Source organism: Phyllostomus discolor, chromosome 10, assembly GCF_004126475.2.
Source record: "Phyllostomus discolor isolate MPI-MPIP mPhyDis1 chromosome 10, mPhyDis1.pri.v3, whole genome shotgun sequence".
NCBI lineage: Eukaryota > Metazoa > Chordata > Mammalia > Chiroptera > Phyllostomidae > Phyllostomus > Phyllostomus discolor.
In genome coordinates this window covers 49,823,396-49,845,657 of record NC_040912.2, presented here as the reverse complement: position 1 = coordinate 49,845,657, position 22,262 = coordinate 49,823,396, and the positions used below count along the sequence as shown (strand labels likewise).

Here is a 22,262-nt window from a genome sequence, read left to right as displayed (position 1 = left end):
TTTAACCTTGGGCAATTTAATTATGATGTGCCTTGGTGTGTGCTTCCTTGGGTCCAACTTCTTTGGGACTCTGAGCTTCCTGGACTTCCTGGAAGTCTATTTCCTTTGCCAGATTAGGGAAGTTCTCCTTCATTATTTTTTCAAATAAGTTTCCAATTTCTTGCTCTTCCTTTTCTCCTTCTGACACCCCTATGATTCAGATGTTGGAACATTTAAAGTTGTCCTGGAGGTTCCTAGGCCTTTCCTCATTTTTTTGAATTCTTGTTTCTTCATTCTGTTCCAGTTGAATGTTTATTTCTTTGTTTTGTTCCAAATCATTGATTTGAGTCCCGGTTTCCTTCCCTTCACCATTGGTTCCCTGTATATTTCGCTTTGTTTCACTTTGCATAGCCTTCACTTCTTCCTCCATTTTGTGACCAGACTCAGCTATTTCTGTGAGCATCCTGATTACCAGTGTTTTGAACTCTGCATCTGATAAGTTGTCTGTCTCCTTGGGTTAGTTCTATTTTTGGAGCTTTGATCTGTGCTTTCATTTGTTCTTTCATTTTTATCTCAGCACACCTGTTAAGGGGCAGAGCCTTAGGTATTCACCAGGGCGGGGCAACCCACTTCACTGCTCGTGCAGCTGTATGTGGGGGAGGGGTCTGAGAGGGAACGTGCCACTTGCTTGACTCTCAGCTGGCTTTCAGTCACTTCCTCCGCTACCCACAAGCAAATTGGGACCTTCTAGTGCTGATTCCTGGGTGGGTAGATCTTTGTACATTCTAGGACCCTGTGGATCTCTCCAACAAACTCTTCTCTGAGACTGGGAGTTTCTCCTGCTGCCAAACCCCCACAAGTTTTTACAACCAGAGGTTTTGAGGCTTTAGTTCCCCACACTGGAACCCTTGGTTGTGTTATCGGCCTTGTTTCCCACATGTTCCTCTCAGCTTATCGGCCCGCAAATGTTGGACTGCCTGGTTCGTCGCCTTGCTGCGTGTTCTTCCCACCCTGGGTGCCCATCTCCGCCCGTCCTACCGGCCTGAATGACTATTTCTTCTTTAACTCCTTGGTTGTCAGACTTCCATACAGTTCAATTTTCTGGCAGTTTTGGTTGTCTTTTGGTTGTCTTTAAATTTATTGTTGTTCTTTTGGTTTTTGCAAGGAAGCAATGTGTATCTACCTGTACCTCCTACTTGGCTAGAAGTTCACTGTAACTCATCATACTTTCATTTGATTTATTTAAAAATGGTTATTACTATTTATTGAGTACTTACTATCCATCCTTTAATTTTCACAACTCTTTGAAGTACTATTATCTTTATTTTACATGAAGACAGGATAAATAATTTTCCCTGGGCTGCACATCCATTAAGTAGCAGAATCATGGTTTGTACTCAAATCCATCCAGTTCTAAAGTCCATGCCCTTAAAATCATACTGCTATACCGACTCATTATCTACAGGAATCGTACCTGAATAATCTTTTTTGTAGCAATCAAAAATACTTCTATATAATGGCAGTTTCTTAGGTCCCAATTTTGATGTATGAATTTGTACTCAACTGAGCTGGCCCGATATCCATAGTCATAAAGTACTACACAGCTCAGTGATGATGTTCCTGGGCACACTAAGCTGATGGGCTAAGATGCAGAACCTCAGATTTCACCCTAGTACTGTATTTCCTCCACAAAAGTCTTCTCTCCTGTCATCCTCACTATCTGATTTTACCACAGGGCTTTGAATATATGCTTTTCAACATTTTTATCAGGACCTGGAATAAGGCAGAGAAGGCATGCTTATCAGATTTGCATATAATACCAATGGGGGTACATAATTGTTATTCTGGATGATAGATTCAGAATTCAAGAGGATGTCAATGGGAGCAAACAAGAGGTAATTTATCATAAATGTGTGGTCCTGCACTAGAAGTCAAAAATCAATTACATAAATATAAATGGAGAACCCAGCTGGATGACAATTTGTGTAAAAATGCCCAAGTCTCTTAGCTGACCCCTGTAATAGAAGCATAGATTTTGATGTAGCTACTATAAACACATTTTTAAGTCATAGTAATAGAAATATCTTTATGAGATCAAGGTAGGTCACGGTTGTGTAATCTTAATGCTGGCCTGACTCTGTCTAAGGCTTTGGGTCCCCTTCTTTGGCAAAGGAACATTGACAAATTTAGTTTCTGCAAGAATGATAAAGGGAGGAGTCCCACCTGGAGTAGAGTTTGGTGGAGACCTGGGAGATACTTTCAAATATTTAAGGACTGTTTAGTGGAGGGCTTGTATTGCTAGAAAAGAGAGAGCTCAGTTACCAGGTACTAGAGAAAGGCCAAATCTAATTTTGTAAGCACAAGTAACACTTGGACACTTTCAAGCATGCAACAAGCTCCCTGGAAAAGCTCCTAGCTGCCAATGTGTGGAAACATCCACACAAAACCTGAGTGAACATCCTTAGACATGGTGTAGGAGGGATTTCTGCATGGGCTAAGTAAGGTGTGGGACTACCTGATTTCTCAGACATCTTTCAACATTAAAATTCTGCAATCTTCTTTTGTTAGTCTCATTTTACTCTATGGTGGAGCCGCAAAGTTTATCCAGATTACTACAAGTTTCAGTCAAGTTTCCTCAGAATTGACTCATGCCCCCAAAAACATCAGAAATATATAAAATCAGTCTTTTCTAAGCCATTATCAGTCAGGTGAAGAAAGTCATGAGGTTCCTGTTACACACAGACTGTTTCTGAAGCTTATGAAACTTCTGGATTAGAAATTTCCTCTAATCATCTTTCCTCTGTTTCTTAGGTCTCTGGAAGAAAAAGTACTCAGAGGCTTAGACCAAAAACCAGGACCAGAGTGTTGGCTGCTTCTGGTCGAGGATCATCCTGTGAGCCTGGACCAGAAGGTTCCCAAGTTCTTATTGTCTTCAGGAGGGAATTCTTGTTTTCCATTTTCCTCATTCTATTACACCATCCTTTGGGTATTTTTTTAAATTATTTTTTCTGAATAGTTTGTATCAGACATAGTTACTATATGTATTATTCTATTTACTCAAGATTTCATCTAAATTATTTTCTTTGAAAAAAATAATGCTCATACCTCATCCTCAACATTCAGTTCTTCTTCAGTCAGCTCTGCTTCCATTAATTCAAGAGGATCTTTATGGTCTTGAATGAGGGAGATCTTGACAAAGAGAACACAGAAAATATTTGCTGAAAATATAATAGCAACAATCCACCTGATAAACCACTGAAAATTACTTGAAGCACTGCTGGTACTTCTCATATAATAATATACACACTTCAAAATCTGTTCAGCTTTCTTGTCCTTTTGTATTTCTCACTTAGAATTTTCCCTGTACCCCTTTTCTCACATTCAAGTGTGAACTGCCACAGTTTTCCATTGCTAAACTCCTTTTCAACTCTCTTTCCCAGACTTTGAAGGGCATGCCTCTTAAGCAGTCACCCTGTCTGCCTGAATGATGCAGTAATCAAAGTGTCTTTATTTCAAAGGCTAAAACTAAGAGCACTTAGTGCAGGTTTAAGTATGCACTGAATGGGCTCGTGACTGATGACGATAACCAGTCACAAGTTAGACTGGTTGGATATTAATTTTGTCAGAGATGGAAATCAACATCTATGGACCGAGATGGTTTTTCAAGAAAGTTCTGCTTTTCAGCAGTAAATCAATAACAGAGGAAACCAATAACAGTTTGGGCTTTATCTGATACATAAAGAAGGATATTCCCAAAGCAACTTCAAATGTATATCAAGATAAGAGTGACATTTCAAAGAGCTTTTCAGCTATTTTTTATCTCACAAATAAATAATGCAATTCTCTTTGCTAGCATGGAAATGAATTAGATGCCAGGCCCTGTGCAGATGGTCAAACATAATGAGAGAAGGAGGATAGGTGTAACTACATATTGGGACAGTCCTGGGATAGCCTTCTGATGGTCATCACTGCATCCACAACATCCATAACATTTGTTACCTTTCCTGAAGAAAAGGAAAGTGCCACAGGCAAGATTTATTGTCATTTACTACACACCCACCGTATGCAGGGCTTTGTGCTAGATAACTGAGGGTACGCAGAAGCTTAAGGCTACTGGTCTGAGAGGCTAACCCTAGTGCTCAACCCACTATCCAGTGAACCAGTAAGTATATAGTACAAGCACTCAGTTATACTCAGTCTGACATTTGTTCAGGGTGAAAAAATCCATCCAAGGCACTATGATGCCTCCCTGACTACAAACAGTGTTGCATCTAATGCTGGTAGGGGCACTGTCATCAGTGGGTTTTGTGACATTTGTGGGATCTGAGATCTTGGATCAAAGCAAGGTATAAACAAACACAATAACTGTTTTCACGTTGGGAAAGAAGTTGACACTTTGGTTCTATTTTACTTTTATGACAGGCCTTTTTAAGATACTTTATAAGATCCTGTTTTGTTATTACCTGTAGGTTAGAGAATTTTAAGTTAGAAAAAGTTTTATGAGTTTTTAAAGACAAGCATTTTGCTTGCATGTAGCTTTCTTTCCCCCTGTTCCCCCATAGATTTGTGGTTTTACTACTTTCCTTTTTTTTTTCCTTTTTTGTATTTCAGATCCAGATCTTCGTATTTAGAACCCCTATGTTTCTCCCAGAGCATTAAACTGAGCAATCTCTCCACTAATAGCTTAAAAAATAATGTGCTATTGTTTTTAAAATTAATTTTACTTCAGATATTAACTTCCAGTTCACAATAAGAATCTATCCTAATTTGGGGTGGGGGAGAAGCAATTTAAAATAGAGTAGATTGGGTCACTGGAATAATTATTGTTGTTATTTTTATAGGTATTATTTTGGTTTCCTGAATTCTCTGTGGCAGGGTCCATGAGAGAAGAGATTCTTATACCCGGCCCTCCAGTAGGTCCAAGCCCACACCCAGACCAGAAAGCTCAGCACTCCCAGGCATCTGACAAGGGAACTAACAAAATTAAGGGTACCATAGGAAATCAGGCTCTGTTCTATTTTGTGGGGGATAACTAAGTCCTGGCTAATTCATAGCTTTTAATTTTTTTTTCAAAGATCACTTATGACCTTTGACATTTATAATAAAGAGTTTCTAGATTGCTGAGAATTTAAACTGGATTTGTAGATACAAATCACAGAAGACCTGAGATTCAGTGCCTGTATTCTAAAAAGGCAGTATAACTAAAGCCTACTTTTATTAGTAAACCTACATGTGATAGAACTATTATGTATTGAATACTAGGTAGTCCCAGGTGCTTTCGTATAAACTATCATATTTAGTCTTCATATCTACACAGCAAAGTAAATGTTTTCACTTTCATTTTACTGATGGGAAAACTTAGGCTCTGAGAAGTTAACCACTGGTTTGACATCCCACTAGAATGGAATTTAAACCTAAATTCGTGGAACTCCTGCCATTTACAGAAATAATGATAGTTCAGGAAAGACACATAGGTAGAAAGATTAAATGTTTACCGTTTCTAAAATAGAATCTTGAATTTCTTGGGATTTAACCTGGTGCTGTACATGGAGGACAGCATCGTGGACAGTCAGAAAAAATATGTCCTTTCTGTTATCATTAAAGAAACCACATTTCTCCAGCTTTTCTATTACATGATCTTCAAAAGAAAGAAATAGTGTTTAGTTCGTTTCTAAGAAAAGATAATTTTGTAACATCAACCAATACTAAGGTTTAGTGGCTCCTCCTTTTAATTCTTTTCTCGTTTCCAAAATGTGACCCTGCTGCACTCTGAGTTTCATTTCCAGTAGCACATGCCATGGTTATACGGTAACTGTTTGTAGTAAATGGCCTTGGTTCCTGACCAGGTCCTTTTGCTAGAGTCCCATCCTCCAGCTGCTAATGTGAGTCTGGCTGCTAACGGTTCCAGCTGTGGCCTTCTCTGGAGAACATTCCTGGGCCAACGAACACAGTGTCGCCTGGGAGGTTGACACCCCCACTCTTGCATGGCCTGCAACACTGATGGACCAATATGGGGGTAAGAAGACATGCTCTGCTGCCTCCAGGAGGAATAACCACCCTCTGGTGCTTTCCTTGCTGTGTGGCCCCTGTGAAATTAGGCTAAGGTAGACTTTTGCAACCATATCTTTCTCCAGCTTCTTTCCAGCCCTATCCTGCTCCCCTCACTCCTTCATGAGTTTTTCTGAAAGCCAGTTTTTTTTTCAGGTCTCAATAAATCACTTGTGCAAGAGTCCTTGACTCAGCCTCTGGTTCTAGAGAACTCGGCCTAAGCATTAGTATTTTCCCACATGCATACTCTTGCACATAGACACAGAATCACACCCTGGAGGATCCTCTAGTTTTAAGGGATCTAAGTCATCTCCAGCTCTGCTCTCCCTAAGACAATTCTCCCATGGTAATCTGGCACTGCTGGCAGGATCAGCTGCTATGCATTACCAGCTCTCTGGCACAACTGGAAGTTATATATCCCTAGGTACAAAAATGCCCTCAGTGGGATTGCTTAATGGGTAGAGTTCTGTTTGTGGTGATGAAAATTTTTGGCGAGAGATAGTTGTGGTGGTTGCACAACATTGTAAATACACTTAATGCCACTGACTCAAATGCCACTCGAATGTGACTCAAATAACAAATATTATTATGCACTTTATCACAATAAAAATATCACTGGTCATGATGTATCCATATTACCAGATAGGAGAAAGGGCTTAGGGAAAAGTCTTATAGATAGATATGTATACATACGCATTTACCTTGAAGCGATGCAAAGTACACATTTACATCAATTCTTTGGAATTCTTTGACAATCTAAAAATTTAAAAAGGAGAATTTGAGTAACTTGACTTGCACATAATTTAGTAGCATTCAGTTACTTGCTCAGGAGGAACTTCAGTATTTTCATGCTTAACCAGGACTTTGAGGAAAGTTCATTATTGGAAAACCACGAAGGTTTTCAACCTGAAGTGATGATATGATTAGGGATGAAAAGATGTTCCCATCTCAAGAGGTGGCAACATCCAGTGCTTGATGGCACAGCACTCAATAGCACAAAGGTACCTAATATTTGTGGAAGGAAGAAAACAAGGGAGCACAGGAAGCTTCCTGATACAGCCCCTGAAGATCAGAGACAACACTGAGTTTATATCTGTGAATGGAAAATATATAGCTGTAGACATGTGGCCACCAGATCATGAATGTAAAAACTGACCTGAGTGTAAAAAATGTACAAACAAAGGGCTCTGTATTTTGACTATATCAGTCTTAGTATCCTCATTGTAATTTTGGATGTTAGTTTTGCAAGATGTTAGCATTGGGAGAAACTGGGTAAGGGGCACAGAGGATCTCTCTGTATTTCTGAAAACTTCATGGGAATCTACAGTTATCTCAAAATGAAAAGTTTAATTTAAAAAATCAAGATGCAAGACCTAAAGGAAATAATAAAATAGAACTTGAAATTTCTGGGGAAAAGATCATGACCTCTATGCAAGCATAAAGGTTGAATTCTTCACAATTGTCATTATAGCATTTGAAAGCAATTATTTGTTAAGTGTGAAAAATACTCTGTCATGAAATATATCAATACTCTTCCCAAAAGTAATTCACTAAACCTTTGGCCAACACAATCTACAATGCATCTGAGCCAATACCCAGAGTAAAATGCACAATGAAAAACAAGAAAATGCTCTCAAATGAGCTAATGACTGGGTCTGCTAAGAGAACTGGAAGAGAACCTGCCACTATTGTATCATTGTCTTTTGTCAAGTATTATCACTTTCTATTGTACCTGCCTAGTACCTGCATTCTGTAATGATTTCCTACCCTTGCAAAGCAGCCAAGAAGCCCCAACTAAGCTAAACCTCAGTAGCAGGTCACTTCCATATTATTATATCTGACTGTTGGTGTCTTTAACCTGCTTACTTTTCTGCCTAACTTGCTTGATACCTACTGGAAGCTTCACTTAAACTTAACACTCCTAATCAAGTTTAGACCCCAGTTTGTCTGCTTTGGAGCACTTAGTACAGTTGTTATTTAAAAGATTAATTAATGTCCAGCCAGGTCAGAGGCCTAGGTAGATACACTGCCTACTCACACAATCAAAAGGATGACAAATATAAAGACAAAAAAAAAAAAAAAAAACAGAACTGCCAGAAAAATCAAACTGTATGAAAGTCCAACAACCAAGGAGTTAAAGAAGAAACATTCATTTAGGCTGGTAGGAGGGATGGAGACAGGCAGCCAGACACACGGCAAGGTAGCAGCTGGCTGTCCCACATTTGCGTGCAGATAAACCAGACAGAACAACTGGGGAGTGAGACAGACTGTGCAACCCAGGGTTCCAGCATGGGGAAATAAAGCCTCAAGCCTGAGTGTAAAAACCTGTGGGGTTGTGATGGCAGGAGAAACTCCCAGCCTCATAGGACAGTCCATTGGAGAGACCCACAGGGTCCTAGAATATACACAAACCCACCCACCCGGGAATCAGCACCAGAAGGGCTCAATTTGCTTATGGGTAATGGAGGAAGTGACTGAAAAGAAACAGAGAGATTAGCAAGTGGTATTGTTCCCTCTGACCCCTCCCCCACATACAGCAACACAGTGCAGCAAAGTGGGTTGTCCCACCCTGGCAAATACCTAAGGCTCCACCCCATACAATGTATCAGCTGCACCAAGACAGAAAAATATGGCCCAAATGAAAGAACAAATCTAAACTCCAGAAACAGAACTAAATGATGAAGAGATAGCCAACCTATAAGATGCACAGCTCCAAACACTGGTTGGTAATCAGGATGCTCACAGAATTGGTTGAGTATGGTTGCAAAAGGGAGTTCCCATTTTTTTTAAAGATTTTATTTATTTATTATTTTTTTTTAGAGAGGGAAGGGAGGGGGGGGAGAGAGAGAGAGAGAGAGAGAGAAACATCAATGTGCGGTTGCTGGGGGTTATGGCCTGCAACCCAGGCATGTACCCTGGCTGGGAATCGAACCTGGGACACTTTGGTTCCCAGCCTGCGCTCAATCCACTGAGCTATGCCAGCCAGGGCTTGGGAGTTCCCATTTTAATGTGGAGCTTCTTTGGAAGCTCAGAGAGTCCCAAAGAAGCTGACCCAAGGAAACACATACTAAGGCGCATCATAATTACATTACTCAAGACTAAAAATAAGGAGAGAATCTTAAAAGCAGCAAGAGAAAAGGAGATAGTTACCTACACAAAGGAATTCCCATAAGACTGTCACCTGGTTTCTCAAAAGAAATCTTGCAGGCTTCTAGAAGGGGCTGGACAGAAGTATTCAAAGTCATGAAAGGCAAGGACCTACATCCAAGACTACTTTATCCAGCAAAGCTATCATTTAGAATGGAAGGGCAGATAAAGTGCTTCCCAGATAAGGTCAAGTTAAAGTAGTTCATATCACTAAGCTCTTATTATATGAAACATTAAAGGGAGTTATCTGAGAAAAAGAAGATGATCAAAAATACGAACAGTAAAATAACAAGAAACTCACAAAAATAACAAGAAACTCACAACTATCAACAACTGAGCCTTAAAAACTATCATGCCCTGGCTGGGATGGCTCAGTGGACTGAGCATTGGCTTATCAGCCAAAAGGTCACTGGTTCAATTCCCAGTCAAGGTATATGCCTGTGTTGCAGCCCAAATGGGGGCATATGAGAGGCAACTGATTGTTTCTCTCACACATCAATGCTTCTCTCCCTCTTTCTCCTTTCCCCTCTTTCTAAAGACAAATAAATATAATCTTTAAAAACAAAAACAAACTAAGCAAACAACTAGAACAGGAATAGAATCACAAAAATGAAGATCACATGGAGGGTTATCAGCGGAGTGGGGCTGGAAAGAGAAAATGGGGAGGGGACATGGGGGTGAACAGAGAATAATAAGTATACATGGTAGGTACAAAATAGACGAGGAGGTTAAAAATAGTATATGAAATGGAGAAACCAAAGAACTTATATGTACAACCCATGGACATGAACTAAGGCTGGGGAGAATGCTGGTGGGAAGGGGTGTGCAGGGTGGAAGGGAATAAAGGGGAGAAAAAACAGGACAACTATAATAGCATAATCAATGAAACATACTTTAAAAAATAAATTCAAAAAGAATACTTAACATTTTCCTCTCCCTCTAGACTGCTTCGTCCCATGAGGATAGGGACTATGACCGCCTCATCATTTGTCTCTTGCACCTGGCTGAGTGCTTGCCATATATTAGGCACTTCACATCTGTTGCTGAAAGAATGAACTCAACCTTACATAACTGGTGTCTGATATCATGAATGTTCCTGTCCTACATGCTCCTCAATCCTTTCACTTCCTAGATGCCTGGCCTGCTACCTGCTCCAACCTCTTAACAATGCCTGGCTTTTTCAGTTGTACCATGTACTCCGTATTCCTCATTCTGCTGCTGTTTACATAACAAAGAAAAACATAATACTTAACATAAACTTCCTCCTTTTCATATTCAATTTCCTATATGCTCTCAGAAAAATAAAACATAATAAATGTTAATGTTTTCTGAAGGGTGACTGTATGCCAGATACTGTTCTAAACCATAACCATGTATGTGCTGATTTAGTCTTCATGAAAACCATATTAAATAGGTACTGTTATTATCCTCATATTAGAGTAAAGAAATTGAGGTACAGATGAATTAAGCAATGTGCCTATAGTCACACTACAGCAAATAGTAGGGCCTAAATGCAACCCCATGTAGTCTGTCTCCATAACCTGTGCTTTAAAATATTAAGCTCTATTGCAAAAGCATTCCCCTAGAAATAGTGTAGAGCCTATGCACTCAATCACCCTTTTGCCAGACTGGGCAACCCATGTGGTTTTATTATTGCCAAAGCTCCTAATCTGTTGTTCAAAAACACTTAGAACCTTACCACTCGCAATGATCTCACTCCAACAACATCCAAGAAAGACACAGCTGCACAATCAAGCACAAGGCTGTGGATGGGCACTTTCGGAACATTCACTTTCACTGGAATCTCAGAATTCCAATCCACTTGAATCTCTATTTCCTTGGTTGGAATATCAAGTTCTTCTGGATCTTCAATGTCTTCATCAGGCTCAAAAGCATTATTTGATGAACCAGCATCACTTATAATGCCATTCTAAACAAAGAAAATGCTGCCAACTTAATTGCCAATGATTTGGGATTTTTTAAACAATTTATTTCAAATTACTTAAAAGTCCTATACACTTGATAAGCAAAACATTGAGGGGATGAACGCTTAATGAATGTGCTTTGTCCAAACTTGCATGTTCTCTAGGAAGAAAAATGGAAGGGCAGAGGAGCCAGGAAACTCTTGATTTCTGGAAGGTTGTGGAATTGGCCAAGAGACACATTGGTGGGACAATACAAGTAATAGCTATAAATGTTTATGAACTCACACCCTGAGCTTTTTTTGCTGATTTCATTTTATTTTCTCCCATTCCCTTTTGGCTATAAGAACAACTCAGCTGTTCTCTGACAAGTGTATGTCATCTGCTTGTACACATCTGGGTACCAAAGGGGGTGGATTTAATTTTAGATTATTTGCTTTCATTTTCATCTGAGAAAGGAAGAAATTTAAGAGGGGGGAAAGCTGTTGTCTCACCTTTCTTGCTCTTAATTGCCCTTTTTTGATGAGTTTCTGTATTTTCCTCAGTGCTTTTAGCCTCTTGTTATACACTCTAATGGCATCAAATCCAACCTTTGGAAAGAAATGTCAAGTTACTTAAGACATCTGGTTCCTAATGCTCATTACTGGCAATTGTTATCTGGAAAGGTAATTTCTTGAGGAGTATTATTCCTTGAGACATTCTGCCAAATAAGAAATTCTTGGTTGAGGTTTCCACAACTGGCTCATCTACCCCACCCACCCAGAGACTCAGGGAAGACAGGAGCATATTAAAGACTCCAAGACAGTAGAAAACAAAATAGCAAAAAATAATTTCACTAGTTTTAAGTCAGTGTTTTCCAAATTTCTTTAACATTACAGAGCTCTTTTTTTATTGCAAAATCCATGATTGTCCCCCTAGGGTGAACCAGCAATTTACCCTAGAATGTACATAATAAAACACTGATCTAGAAACAAAACCCAACTTTGAAGCACAGCATGGAATTTAAGACCAGAATTTCCTACCTTCAGATTCTACCTATACTGTTTAACCCCTTACCCAAGTTGGGCAACCTCTCCCCAGTACATGTTCCCACTTTTTCCTCTCAGTTCTCCTAGTTCCCAAACACCTGCTATAATCTCCTTCCTTCTGCTCACTGCCACACTGCCTGACGAGTTCCAGCTCACATGGATCACTCCCCGCTATGAACTCTTAGCAAGTACTGCCTATACCATTCATTTTGAAATTACTCAAAATCTGCCTGGAGACAACTCTAGTGTTTTTGTCCAGCGGCATAGTTACTGCTACTTGGATTTTAACATCTGTTACTGTTTTTTTTCCTATCTTCAACAGAGCATAAGTTATTTGAGGGCAAGGATATATGTTATAATTCTTAATGCCCTATACAAAGGGAATAGTATATAGGGCCTCATGTCCACCTTGAGCCTAATAAATACCTGTAGAATGAATGAAGTCTCAAAGGAGGTTAGCAAACAAATTTTTAGGGATAAAATACTTACTGTAGACTTAATACATTTTTTAAAAACATCGACATTGCCATAAAAGATAGGACTTGAAAATCTAAGAATCTTCATTCCTTCTGGTTCTTCAATCTAGTATTAAAAAAATTGAGGTTAAATAATTTCAGGCCTCAAATACTCAATTAAATTTCTGGCTATTCAGGTAGAAGCTGAGTTACAATCACTCAGAGGAGCTGGGTAACAGCACTCAACTCCCTTCTTAGGGCCTCACCCCAGTTGGGAGGCGATAGGTTCCCCACACTCCTGAACCGTCCAGGAGAAGCTGATGAAAGAAAGGGCCATAAAAAGCAATTATTCAACCCTCTGATTTCTGGATGAAAAAAGAAGCTCAGAACAATGACATGAGCTGCCTCAGGTTTGTAACACTGCCCCTCTATTTATCCCCCCAAATTCCTTTAAAATAGAAAAAAGTAGCAAATTCAAGGGGATCTGCTGGAGCTGAGGCCTATGATGTCATTTGCATGTTCTTACACTGACACAGTGACCAGACCCAAAGTAGAACCAGAATCACAGGCTTGTCTGGTGTTTAGGAGCCATAACAATTTTAGTCCAGCCCATCAGAGAAGAAAATGGAGGCCCTGCGAGCATGGGTGACTTGGGCAAGGTCTCTACAAGCCGGAGCCCAGAATTCAGAACTCAGAACCCAAAGACGAGAGATTTTCTAGAATCATTTGTAGCTCTTGATGGCACTTGGCTCAACATAACTGAGGACAGCTGTGGAAATAAATTAAGTGGCAACTACTGGAATTCCAGATTCAGTGTCTAACATTTTTTTAATGTTAAGGTAAAATTAGACTACAACTTCCTAGGGTTCACATTTTAAATTTTTTTAATTGTAAACTTTTTTTTTTTTTTGCTAAATTAGTGTTTTCTTCATTTTCTTTCTCTGCTTTTTCATCTTCATTTCTGTTGCTGGTCACTAAGCAATCTTATCTGCAGGGTCTACAAGCCTATCGGTAAGATGTTTCTTTGTGGGTTTTTTTTTCATTTTCTTTGTTTTTTTAATTTCCTGTATTTTATATTATTTCTTCCAATTCCAAGCATAGAGCACAATGTCAACTAAGCTTCTTGGTGACAGAGAATATGAAAGTCTCTTAGTAAAAATGAGTGAAAAATCTTCCAGGGATTTTAGACAATTTCATGGACGATAAGGATTATATAGCAAAAAATAGTATTTTTTCTTCCTCCGCTGCTGTAGAATTTTTTTAATCCCCTGGCTTTCAGCAGTGTTACTGTAACGTGTCTAGGTGTAGACCTTCGTATGTGCAGTAATTGGGTCTGATGGGCCTTTTAGATATTTATGTGATGTTTTTCATCAGTTTTGGAGAAATTTTGATATTATCTCAATATTAGGCCTGTCTTTTCCTTTCCTCCTCTTTTGGGACTCTCACTATGCATATGTCAATATGTTTTATTTTGTTCTAGAGGTCTCTGAGGTTCTGTCCACATTTTTTATTGAGGTATAATTGACATATAACATTTCATTAGTTTCAGGTGTACACCATAATTTGATACTTGTATATATTGCTAATGATCATCACACTAAGTTTAGTTAACATCTGTCATCATACATAATTAAGATTTTTTTCTTATGATGAGACTTGTTAAGACTTAGTCTCTTAGCAACTTTCAAATATGTAACACAGTGTTATTAACTATAGTCACCATATTGTACATCACATCCCCAGGACTTATTTTATAACTAGAAATTTGTACCTTTAACCCCCTTTATCAAAAGAATTAGAATTTGATACAACTTCTCAAAATAATTTAATTGCCTATATTTAAAAATTCTTTTTACAGTGGTTTGGCTTTAAAATGACATTCATCTAGCATCGGCAAAATTCATGTAAACCATGGATATCAGAAGGCTCATTGAATCAAAACACCCCAGTGGATTTGTGGAAATTCCTGACAGAAGCACCCCACCTGTGCCTACTTTGTCTCTAATATACTAGAAGAGAAATATGTGATCCAGGCCAGCAAACCCCAGTCCAGCAAATATCTCACAAAGGCACTCACATTTTTGTAGTTCTTGGTACTTTTGTAGATGTCTGTGCTGAGGATGCTTCCAAGACCATTCCAGGAGGGACTAAAACAAAATTACAGTCAGCATTTTTTGGAACAAGCATATCTTGGAATGAAAAATAACAGATACTAAAGAGCTCATCATTTCTGATGTTTTTGGACACTGCCTCTACTGCAGACAAGATGCTGCTATAGCTAACTCTGAAGTGAACAGCTGGTGTCTGTGTGCAGTTGGAGGAGACAGGAACTGTGACTCTTCTCCAATGGCTGAGAGAAATAATGAGTGTCAGACTTTCATGTGTGTAGGACTTTATAGAATAAGCAAAGATCTTTCACACCTGTTAAATCTTATTTAAGCCCCACCATAACCCTGAAAAGTCAGCAGTATTATCCTCATTTTTATTGCAGAATAAACTAAGAATCAGAAGTTTGAAAAGATCCCAGAGGTCAGGAGCAGCCTGGCTCTATCATTAGCCCGTTGGTCTTCAGTGCCTGACATAGTGCCAGTGCCTGGAAATTCCTTGTGAGTTATTACAACTTTCTGATGAGTTATGAAGAGTCCGCAATGATCAAATTAGTCTCATTTTATAGAAATAGGAGCCTGGGAGAGCCAGAAATAACCACTTCCTATTTCCTGTTCCTGTTGCAATCAAATAAATTCTGTCATTCTTCAAGCATGAGTAGGAACAAATGCTAAATACAATTCCTGAAGAAAGAGTATCTGTTTGGGGTACTCCCAGCAATGTGCTCTCTGGATCAGCCTTATAATTACTGGAAATTAAATACTGTGGAGGATACTGCTTTCTGTTGGCTAAAAGCCCAGATAAACCAACACAGAAGCTAAAATGTGCCACCGCTTTCTCCTCTGCTTACTGTGCTGTGCTAACTTTTAACTTAAAGCTCATAAATTACATAGGTTCTCTCCACAAAACCCTTTCTTCCAAGCACACCCACACAAGGAAAGTAAACGCTGAGGCAAACAGAGCAGGAGAGGCAGCCTTTTTTAAGCCTTTAAGGACAACTCTTGAGTTGTTACATGGAAGTAAACTGGACACTTTGGGAGCTTGTGAACTCTTTGGGGCCCTTGGACACCATTTAAGGATGCCAAGGCAGTGTACAGCAGTCTTTTGTGGGCTCCAGCATGCCAGGGGTGAAAAGAAGGGAGAGAAGAACTGGCTGGTGGAACATGAAAGGTGGGCTTATGCTAAATTGAAGAGATCCATGTGGATAGTTTCCAGGTTTTTATTCCTTCACTGCCCAAATACAAAGAAGGGCCAGAAGTCCAGAAAGGCAGCAAGTTTTGATGTGGGAGAGAAGCTCTGTTTCCCTCTCTGTTCAGACAATTTTGCAGACCCAGAAGGGTGCACACAAAAAGCCTTTCAAGAGTAAAAACAGAAAAAATTGAGGGACTTCCAGCCAAGATGGAGATGTAGGTAGATACACTTTGCCTACTGGCATAACCAAAAGAAGGACAACAAACTTAGAAACAAAACCAACCAGAACTGTCAGAAAATCAAACTGTATGGAAGTCTGACAACCAAGCAGTTAAAGAAAAAACATTCACTTAGACTGATAGGAGGGTCAGAGATGGACAGCAGGGGCCTAGAGAATGTGCAGCAAGGCAGCAGCTGGAGGACCTGATGGTCCCATATTTGCATGCAGATTAAACTGGAGGAATAATTGGGACAGACCATGCAACCCAGGGTTCCAGCACAGGGAAATAAAGCCTCAAAACCTCTGACTGTAAAAAAACCTGTGGAGATTGTGTGGGTTGAGGCTGTGAGAAACTCCCAGCATTAAAGAGAGTTCATTGGAAAGACTCACAGGGCCCTAGAATGTACACAAATCTATCCACCCAGGAATCAGCACCAGAAGAGCCCTATTTGGTTGTGGGTAGCAGGGGAAGTGACTGAAAGCCAGCCGAGAGCCAAGCAAGTGGCATTGTTTCTGCTCCGACTCTTCCCCCACATAAAGTGCCACAACTCAGTGATTTGGGTTGTCCTGCCTTGGCAAATATAAGACTCCATCCCTTACTATGAAACAGGCGCACGGAGACAAAAAAAATACGGCTCAAATGAAAGAACAGATCAAAGCTCCAGAAAAAATACAACTAAGCAATGGAAAGACAGCCAACCTGTAAGATGCAGAGTTCAAAACTGGTAATCAGGATGCTCACAGATATTATTGAGTATGCTTGCAAAATGGAGGAAAAAGTGAAAGCCATGCAAAGTGAAATAAAGAAAAATATACAGGGAACCAACAGTGAAGGGAAGGAAACCAAGACTCAAATCAATGATTCGGACCAGAAAGAAGAAAGAAACAGTCAAGCAGAACAGAATGATGAAACAAGAATTCAAAAAAATGAGGAGAGGCTTAGGAATTTTCGGGACAACTTTAAACATTCCAACATATGAATCATAAGGGTGCCAGAAGAAGAGAAAGAGCAAGAAATTGAAAGCTTATTTGCAAACATGATGAAGGAGAACTTCCCTAATCTGGCAAAGGAAATAGACTTCCAGGAAGTCCAGAAAGCTCAGAGAGTCCCAAAGAAGCACACACCAAGGTACATCATCATGACATTAGCCAAGATTATAGATAAGGTGAGAATCTTAAAAGCAGCAAGAGAAAAGGAGACAGTTACCTACACAAAGGAGTTCCCATAAGACTGTTACCTGATTTCTGAAAAGAAATCTTGCAGGCTTCTAGAAGGGGCTGGACAGAAGTATTCCAAGTCATGAAAGGCAAGGACCTACATCCAAGACTACTTTATCCAGCAAAGCTATCATTTAGAATAGGAGGTCAGATAAAGTGCTTCCCAGATAAGGTCAAGTTAAAGGAGTTCATCATCACCCATCCCTTATGTGAAACATTAAAGGGACTTATCTGGGAAAAAGAAGATGATTAAAACTATGAACAGTAAAATGACAACAAACTCACACCTATCAATGACTGAACCTAAAAATGGACAAGACCAAAAACAAACTAAGCAAACAACTAGAACAGGAACACAATCACAGAAATGGAGATCACATGGAGAGTTATCAGTGGGGAGGGGGTGGGAGAAGAATGGGGGAAAAGGGACAGGGAATAAGAAGCATAAATGGTAGGTACAAAATAGACAGGGGGAGATAGGAAATGGAGAAGCCAAAGAACTTGTATGTATAACCCATGGATGTGAAATAAGGGGGACGGGTAATGCTGGTGGGAGGGGAGGTAAAGGGTGAAGGGGGAGAAAGGAGAGAAAAAAATGGGACAAATGCAATAGCATAATCAATAAAATATATTTTCAAGAAAAAAAGTCAAAACAAACCAACAAAAATCATACCCTTTTATGCTGCCTCATAGATGATTTTCCGTTATTTTCAACTGTCTTTACTGCTTTCACTCTTAAGATGATCTAATTGTGTTTTTTTTTTTTCATATAATTGTGGGGCTTTTTGGGTACATGCCTTATTTGGCAGATTTGAATAAATCTTGACTACAATGAACTGTTTTTAAGTCTCCTGTTCTGGGTTATATAACTTCTGGATTACCAGCTTCAACCAAATGAGCTAAAATATATTTAGCAGCTATCTTGTTCTGAGCCTTGGGCCCAGTACCTCACAGACTTCATCTCATTTTAAAAAGAAACTGCAAAGCAACCTCAGTCTGTTGCTGAATTACATACCTTTTGGTCTTACCATGACTAGGAGGAGAGCACCAGCATTAGAGCATGTGACTAAGTGCACAGATGTTGGGGTGAGATGCATCTGGGTTCAGATCCTAGTTCTGCCCCTTACTAGCTATGTGATCTTAAGGAAGGTTCTTAACCTTGCTGAGCTTCAATTTTCTTACCTTTGGGATGAGAATAATATAACCTATTCACAGGACTTTTTTTGAAGGTTAAATATTATATGTGGAGAGTACTATGTGCTTAATTCACAGAAACATGCAATATATAGTAACTATTATGAAAGAGAGTCATTTTACTATATTTATCTCAAAATGTCATAAGAAATCTCAGTGTGCTGTCCTGGCCACAGGTATCCTGGGTCTTATATTACTCACAACTGTACTCTCAGCACCACAGTCAGCAACCCAAATACAAGGCCGGAGAGCAACCCAAGATCCAGTCCCAGAATGATAGACATTATGCATGTGAACACCCAGATAACCTAGGGAAATGGAAATAAAAAGCTATATTAATTTATCATGTACCATCAGGTGAGAGATTACCTGTACAATTAATAAGATCAATTGTTTATGAACATATTACAGTTAACCCTTGAACAACACAGATTTGAATTGTGTGGGTCCACTTATACATAGATTTTTTTTTCACTAAGTGCTCTAAATGTATTTTCCTTATGATTTTCTTAATTAATATTTTCTTTTCTCTAGATTACTTATTATAAGAATACATACATAATACATATAAGATACAAAATACATTAGTTAATTATATTATTGGTAATTCTGGTCAACAATAAGGTATTAATTATGTTTTGGGGGACTCAAAAGTTACATGTGGAATTTTGACTGTGCAAGGGGTCAGCACCCCAACCCCCCACACATCGTTTTTGTTGTTGTTCAAATACAGTTGTCCCCATTTCCCCCACCACACACTGTTTTATTTAATATTCTGATTTCATTTCCTATTTAAGTAAAAGTGGAAATTGGCATTCCAATATAGACCAATTGTCCCATTTAACTATTTTTTAATTTAATTTTCAAATAGGTAGTATAGTAACATGTTCAAAACGGAATTAATATAAAAAGGGTGTGCAGTAAAAATCTTGCTTGCAGCCCCTCCTCCCCTCACCCATTCCCATCCTCCCACCCTGTTTGTGTTCTCTTTTGTTCTCTCTCTGAGTGTGTGATACAAACACTCACCCACAATTTTCACCAGCATGTCGTTTTTGCAAATACAAGTAAATATGATTACAAAGCATGTTTTATTTTTCCATCTTTTTGTGTTATTATGCACACTATTCTATTCTGTGCTGGTCTGTTTTCACATAACAATTTGGCTTAGAGATCATTCCATATCAACATATAGGACGTTTTCTCATTCCTTTCATCTGTTCTGTTTTAAATTAGAGTATAACTCTAAAGGGTTTAGTTTCCGGATTTTATAATTCCTCAGAATAGTTGTGAAGGTTACTTTGGTCAGAATTATAATCAGCATGGGTTTTTGTATTTTGTTGTTGTTCTTGCTTTGTTTTGTGTTTTGTTTTGTTTGTCTTTCTAAATTAGAGGGAGTTTCATTGTTTGCTTTAATTTGCTTGTTTGGCTTTGAGCCCTAGAAAGAAAACGGTATATGAATGAGCACCTATGGGACTTTTGCTGGAAATGGATACAAGACCTCCAAAAACACAGTTCATGTGGAAGAGGAAGACTTCAAATCTTTGGCTTATCTACACGATTTAATTCCTGCCTTGGGCCTCCCAAAATGCAAGTCGAGTACAACTTAGGAGATAAGAAAACAATGATACAGCGAAAGGCATATAAAAACCAAATCTTCCTTTAGAGAAAAATGGGTGACTTACAGCATCAATCTTGTTCTGCCTCCACAGACGAGGAATGTCACACACCTGCATAAACATCCCTTTCAGGTTGGCAATTACAACAGCTGCCAAGACGGACTGCCAAGAGAGACAGAGAGGGCTGTGTTATTCGGGGAATGGTTTTCCATGTGATGATTTATAAATCTGTTATTTCTCTGGTGGCAGAGCAGAGAAATTACACAATCAGTGTGCCGAGAAGCAGGGTTACCTTCTGCAAGGGTTCCAGCAGCTTCCCCAAAGCAACAATGGCGATCATCACAATCCCAGCAGAGATGATGCCAGCAACCTGAAAGATACACATCTCCCATGAACAGAGCCCCTCCTGTCCCCTCCTATCTCCCAGCCTGCTGGATGTGTGTGCCCATCCATGGGATGAGAGAAATAAGAACTATTTTCTAAAACTCTACAAAACTGAAGAAAAATAAAAACTGTATAACTAATATATATATTAGTTATACAGTTTATATATAATATATATATTATATATATTATAATAAATATATAATATATAATAAATATATAATAAATATAAATATATATCTAATAAATATATATAATAAATATATATTGTATATATATTTATATATATATATAAAATAGCTATGGCAGAGAAATTAAATAAAATGTGGAGACTGAGCATGCTAAAGTAAAGCCAGTTTGACCTGGGTGTCACCTGGATATATCTGATCTTTATTTTTGGTGTCAATTCAGGGGCCCAAACTTCTAATTATTTTCCATACCAGGAGACATGGACCATTCCCCTTCCCCAACAACAGACCATGTTTGGCGGAAATAAATTCTCAGAGCACATATGGATTCTTCTGCAATGTTGAATCAGCAGCCATAATAACAATTCTGATAACACTGTATGTGTAGCACATTGTTGCCACCGAAGTCCCAGAGAAAATAAATTTGCCAGTCTTATTGCCAACCCAAATGTCACATGAGCCTCTTGAGAGGTGGACCATGTCTCCTGTCTCCTCTAACAGTTTCACAGATGCAGGCCCAGAACTGTGCACTCTGGTTGCCCGGACTAATGACAGACAATAGTAGAGTAAAGAAAACTTCAGAATGTTTACCTTTGCTGGCCAAAAAAAACACTCCTAAGATCCTTAAATTGTTTGGAGAGGGGCTGAGGGATTGAGGACTATTCTCTGGTTTAATCAGATGGCCAGTGAATTCTCTGTTGAGACAGCTAGAGAATGGCCAAGGGGAAGATTAGAAGCTCTAGAACAAAGGAGAAGAGAAGACAGGGAACCAGAAGCAGAGCAATCAGAGAGGAAGCAACAGGAAAGGTTGTGTTGGGTACAGATACTGCCTAGTGCAAAATGTTTGAGTTAAAGGAGACATACAAAACAAGGAAATTTCATACTTGCACTCTCTCACTTCACCTAGCAAATTGATCATTCATGTTCAGAGTATAGCGAGGTCAGCCTGAGGCAATATTACACATATGATGTACTAAAAATTTTGCTTTGCATCCACATCCCTTTGTCTATGCAATTTGTTACCTTCTAGCACCATACCACCAGATTCCCAGTACCTTGGTGACTTTCCTACCTCCTATCTAAGCATAGCTGCTAATACCCTCCCTTCCTCCTTCAACCCTTTCATTCCTCTTTCTTTCCATGCAATTGCTTAGCCAGTACTTATCATCTACAATGAGCCACTTGCATCTCACTGTGGATGTAGGGCTCTGTGAATTGGGAGCAAGATGGAGAGTGGGAGACAGGGACTACAGCCAGCTGCCCAACGCATGTCAGGTGGGTGGTCATCTACTTGTCAAGTTTCTGTAATAATAAGCCTCTGGTTATGGGGGTCAAGACTAATTCTGGTTACTATATTGAAATCTGTGAGGGAGGGCCCATTACTTGTACTTAATTTAATTAAGGCTGGTTTGTGGGAAATGCTACAGATTTTGTATCTATAATTAGACTCAATTACTAGAAAATTCACTATTCTGTTAAGTGAGAGGGTAATCAGAACTAGAGAATAGTTTGTAATTAGAATTTCTTTTTCATGAACCGGTAGGAATCAGATGGGGGCACAGAAAG

General features: G+C 39.1%; 1 protein-coding gene across 5 annotated transcripts in view; it reads right to left on the bottom strand.

The window, feature by feature from the left end:
- SLC26A4 (solute carrier family 26 member 4) overlaps nucleotides 1–22,262 on the bottom strand; it is a 48,125-nt gene that overhangs the window by 3,080 nt on the left and 22,783 nt on the right. For all 5 annotated transcript variants that reach the window (XM_036010781.1, XM_036010783.1, XM_028525952.2 and 2 more), the window contains 10 exons: nucleotides 20,417–20,494; nucleotides 20,191–20,286; nucleotides 18,710–18,816; nucleotides 14,657–14,726; nucleotides 12,614–12,706; nucleotides 11,591–11,686; nucleotides 10,874–11,104; nucleotides 6,729–6,783; nucleotides 5,475–5,617; nucleotides 3,085–3,168 (listed from right to left, as the gene is read on the bottom strand). In XM_036010781.1, coding sequence (XP_035866674.1) covers nucleotides 3,085–3,168; nucleotides 5,475–5,617; nucleotides 6,729–6,783; nucleotides 10,874–11,104; nucleotides 11,591–11,686; nucleotides 12,614–12,706; nucleotides 14,657–14,726; nucleotides 18,710–18,816; nucleotides 20,191–20,286; nucleotides 20,417–20,494 — 1,053 coding nt within the window. The remainder of the gene's footprint in view (nucleotides 1–3,084; nucleotides 3,169–5,474; nucleotides 5,618–6,728; nucleotides 6,784–10,873; nucleotides 11,105–11,590; nucleotides 11,687–12,613; nucleotides 12,707–14,656; nucleotides 14,727–18,709; nucleotides 18,817–20,190; nucleotides 20,287–20,416; nucleotides 20,495–22,262) is intronic.